This window comes from Triticum dicoccoides, chromosome 7B, assembly GCF_002162155.2.
Source record: "Triticum dicoccoides isolate Atlit2015 ecotype Zavitan chromosome 7B, WEW_v2.0, whole genome shotgun sequence".
Taxonomy (NCBI): Eukaryota; Viridiplantae; Streptophyta; class Magnoliopsida; order Poales; family Poaceae; genus Triticum; species Triticum dicoccoides.
This window is the reverse complement of record NC_041393.1, coordinates 596777958-596782487: the sequence shown is the minus strand read 5'-3', so window position 1 is coordinate 596782487 and position 4530 is coordinate 596777958. Positions and strand designations below refer to the sequence as shown.

General features: G+C 54.0%; 1 protein-coding gene across 1 annotated transcript; it reads left to right on the top strand.

The window, feature by feature from the left end:
* Nucleotides 1-1564: 1564 nt before the first annotated feature.
* LOC119336013 (peroxidase 45-like) lies at nucleotides 1565-3061 on the top strand. The gene is made up of 3 exons (XM_037608052.1): nucleotides 1565-1919; nucleotides 2023-2380; nucleotides 2490-3061. The coding sequence occupies exons 1-3, from the start codon at nucleotides 1701-1703 to the stop codon at nucleotides 2861-2863; spliced, it is 951 nt and encodes a 316-aa protein (XP_037463949.1). The 5' UTR covers nucleotides 1565-1700; the 3' UTR covers nucleotides 2864-3061.
* The last annotated feature ends 1469 nt before the right edge of the window (nucleotides 3062-4530 follow it).

The window sequence follows — 4530 nt, the reverse complement described above, 5'->3', positions numbered from 1 at the left end:
CTGGGAGCCATGGTATTTTGGCCGTGGTGTCCTGTGCGCTCGCTTCTCATTGGCAACTTGAGGTGCTGCTGCTGTGGGTGCTGCGTGGTGAAGCTTGGTGGTCGGCGTTGGAGAGTGCAAGGCGCAACCGGAATGGCTGCAATGATCTCCACGCTTTTGGGTGGATCAGATCTGCAGGCCTTCATAGGGATGTGTGTGTTCCGGGTGAAAGCCTTGACCCGACTTTGCCGGTGCCGTCGACGGCGGCGCTTTCGGGCGTCGTTCCCTCCTTGGAGGCGTCGTTGTGGAACTCATCTTCTTCTTCGTGGGGCTCGGGCTCTCTGGGTGAAAACCTAAGCTCCAGATTTCTGGAGCGGGCGACGGCGGTGTCTTCGTCGTTTTCCTCTTGGGGGCGTTGCTTGGGAGAGTTAGCTTGTGCTTGGTGTGTTTGGTTTTCTCCTATGTCGGGTTTGGTGGATGCCGGGGCAGCGGCCCCGGACGGCTGATGTGCGCCGAGGCGGCGGCCTCGAAAAGTGATGCGCGGGGCGGCTCCATGGGGCGGGGCGACGGCTCGGCCTTGCTTGGGTGGCAATCTTGGGCCACTTGGGTGGCAGGCTTGTCGGTCCGGTCGACGCGTTCCAGAGGGGGCGGTCTGACTTTGCGTCGGGGCGGCGGCCCCGGATGTGGTGCGACGTTCGTGGTCTGCGAGCGGTTGCCCTGGGCAGCGTGGGCTGCGGGCAGCTGGGTTGTGCGGCGTTGCTGCTCGAGCGGAGCGGTGGTATGTCGGGGCGGCGGCCCCAGAAGGTGGTGCCGGTTGATTGCGCTGGGCGCGACGGAGCGGTGGATGTCGGGGCGGCGGCCCCGAGAGAATCGCAGTGGCGTCCAGACTTCTGTGGCAACGATGATGGTGGGAGCGATGTCGGCGACGCGGCAATGGTTGCGATAGTCTGCTCTTCTCCGGCGTGTCCACGGTATTGCCTCGGTTTGTTTGTTGCTATGGAGTCGAAGCTGCGGCGGCGAGGCCCTGTGGTGTACGATGACTGGCTGCTTGTGGCCTTTCGGCGATCTTCCGTGGCGCCAGTCGTGCCTGGTTTCGTTCTTCTGAGTTTTTCGTCAGAATCGGAGCTGCGTTGTCTGTCCGGAGGTCGACATGTCGTCGATGAGGGTAGGCTTTGCCCTGTGTGTTTCAGTTTATGGGAGTGAACTTGGCCCTTGTTGTTCCGGTTTTTGCCCGGTTTTCCGTAATTAACTGGGCAATTTTCTTCTGCTTTATTAATAGATGAGGCAATCTTTGCCTCCGTTTTGAAAAGAAAAAAAGAAGTTGAGAACATCCTACTGGTTGAGGGAGGAACAGCTCGTTCGTCAGCATGCAACGGCACGTACGTCTATATAGCTGCAACCTGCATAACCAATTCCTCTGCTTTGAACTTCCGGCCGTTACGTACACACCGTGTTAAATGAGCTGTGTCTTGATCACCATGCACGAGCATTATCCCCTACGTACATGCCACTTTGACCAAACCCCAAGTGGCAAATATCTAGCTGTTGCTCAAGCGGCGAGGATTGGATCTGTCGGTCTCCGGCTCTGGGCTATATAACCCCACGTGCAACCTCCATATATCTCGATCGAGCTAAAACCGGCAAGGCACGAGCCACACTTTTGGAAGAGCACGCAAAGGCAAACAGTCTTCGCGAAGCAATTCAAAGGGGCCGATCGACCCATGGCGAACCTTGGATGGTTAGCCTCCCTCGCCGCCGCCGTCGTCGTGGTGGCGCTCCGCTCGCCGTTCGCCACCGCGCAGCTGAGGCCGGGGTACTACGCCAGCATCTGCCCCAACCTGGAGACCATTGTCCGGAACTCCGTCAGGCAGTCCATGGCCCAGTCCCAAATCTCCGCGGGGGCCACGCTCAGGCTCTTCTTCCATGACTGCGCCGTCAGGGTACACAACCTGATCACTGACCAATTGAGCTCGCTCTTGTAGATACATGTCGACTTGATGAGTTGATGACGTAGGTATCTATAATTTGCTGTGCACGTTGCAGGGCTGCGATGCGTCGGTCATGATCGTGAACTCGAACGGCGACGACGAGTGGGGGAGCCCGGACGACCAGTCCCTGAAGCCGCAGGGCTTCCAGACGGTCCTGGACGCCAAGGCCGCCGTCGACAAGGACCCGCAGTGCCGTTACAAGGTGTCCTGCGCCGACATACTCGCCCTCGCCGCACGAGAATCCGTCGTCCAGAGCGGAGGGCCGTACTACCAGGTGGAGCTGGGCAGGTACGACGGGAAGGTCTCGACGAAGAGCAGCGTGGTGCTGCCGCACGTCGACTTCAACCTCGACAAGCTCAACGGCTTCTTCTCAGGCTTGGGCCTCTCCCAGACCGACATGATCGCACTCTCAGGTAACTGAACTAGTACTCGTCAACTTCTCCTGCGCGCCATTTGCAACACACGCCAACCTGTTGACAATCTCGCTGGCTGCACGATCGCATCACTTGCGCGCGAATTCAGGTGGCCACACCATGGGCGCGGCAGACTGCAGCTTCTTCCAGTCTAGGATCGGCACCGACCCGACCATGGACTCGGGCTTCGCGGCGCAGCTCCGGGGCACCTGCACCAGCAGCCAGAGCTCCGCCTTCCTCGACCCGACGCCGCTGGGATTCGACAACTCCTACTACAAAAACCTGCAGGGCGGCAGGGGCCTCCTGGGCTCCGACCAGGTGCTGTACACGGACCCGAGGTCACGGGGCACCGTCAACTACTACGCGTCCAACCAAGGCACCTTCTTCTACGACTTCACCGTCGCCATGACCAAGCTCGGCAGGGTAGGGGTCAAGACGGCGGCCGACGGCGAGATACGCCGCGACTGCCGGTACACGAATTAGTTACAGAGTCGCCGCCGGCAGGTTGCTCAGTTGCTCACACAGTTCAAAAAGAAAAACTGTCAATGACGCAACTACAATAAGATCGATCATGTTGTTATACATGCATCTGGCTTTGATTCTTGGAGCCCATGATGTCTTCAACTAATCGACTGTAAGATGTCCTTGACTGGTCGAATTGTGATGCCTTGCCGTTGGATATGTTGTCTTGATTGATCATGTGAGGATGCAGGTGCCTTTTGTGACAACGAGTCAGACTCCAGCACAAAATAGCATGTTGATGGCTCTAGCTAGCCTCGATCTAGGCCGCGACTGGCACCAAAAGCAAGTCATATCAGACCTAACTTCATCAACGTCAAATGCCCATGATCTGCACTTGCATGCTCTAACGACCTCTGAAATGGAGCACTATGATTTGTGCAATTGAGTGCATCATGCGTTAACAAGCAATTCCCACAGGGTACGTAACAGCACCATCCGCGTGAGCATATTCAGGTTGCCCGGCCGTCCGCACGTTTTTATGATTTTATATCGATCTTCCTTTGTACTACTCCTATGATTCTTGCGGAAGTTATTGCGTATTTCAAAAATAGCGAATTTCAGTATGCAAACTCCCTCAATTTGCAAAAACCTACCAAAACTGTCATTTGCTTTCACAAATACATGGTCACTTAACCACCCTCCAAAAAGATTTTGCATGTTTTACTAACAAGTCTTGGTGATGTCTAAGGTGACATGGCAATCACTCAAACTTCGGCGTGCATCAGTGCATGAGCATAAAACCAACAAACCCCTATGGATGGATTGATACATAGTGGGCAGCATGACAAGCTCGAGGTGGCGCGATACCGGATGTGTTAGTGCTGATGGAGACAAGGTTGGATTGATATGGATGCGGTGCTAGAGGAAAAGGATAGTACAGGAAAAGAAAATAGGATGTTCCATAGGGTGTAGATCTAAAAATTCAGAAAATCAATCATGGTTAAGAAAGACGATGGGGTCCTAGATATGACGGTTTCATTCCCCATTGGTGGCGGATCTATGAACTCATATGTGTGCAGCCTAGATCTAGGTCCGCATTTTAGTCTCCCACACGGTGGCGCCGGGGTTGTAGGAACGGCATCAAAGTGGGCTTCGAGTATCAAGTCAAGGATCGTCCTCCTCAACTCTCCCTTCCTGGAGTGGCGGAGACGTCAAGGGCTGCAAGGATTTGTCATTGGACCCAATATCGCCTTCTTCTTTGGGTTGTGGGTCCTTTGGGATATACATCAACCACGCTTCTGGTAGAGACCGATGACTTCTCAACTCTACGTGGATATTACTCTCATATTCAACAGGTAGGGCCGGACTCTAGATGTGGCATTTTCGACGCGCCATCAACATGTACGAGACGCGGAAGACGAGGATGTTTCTGAGAATCGGATTGTCATCGTATTTTAAGAACCTTTTATGTTATCTAATTTCATCACTGGTTCTTTTAGTTAAATAAACAAATATGATATAGGCCATGGGACATATTCCTCCGTGAGATTATCGAAAAACACTCTTGCCCTGCTTATACAACCATCAAACAGTACAAGTGTACAGTAGCAGAAAACAAGGTTTAGAAAGAAACTTAAGTAATAAAAGAAAGATACATGTTGGGGCCACCAACTTAACAATATAAGCCC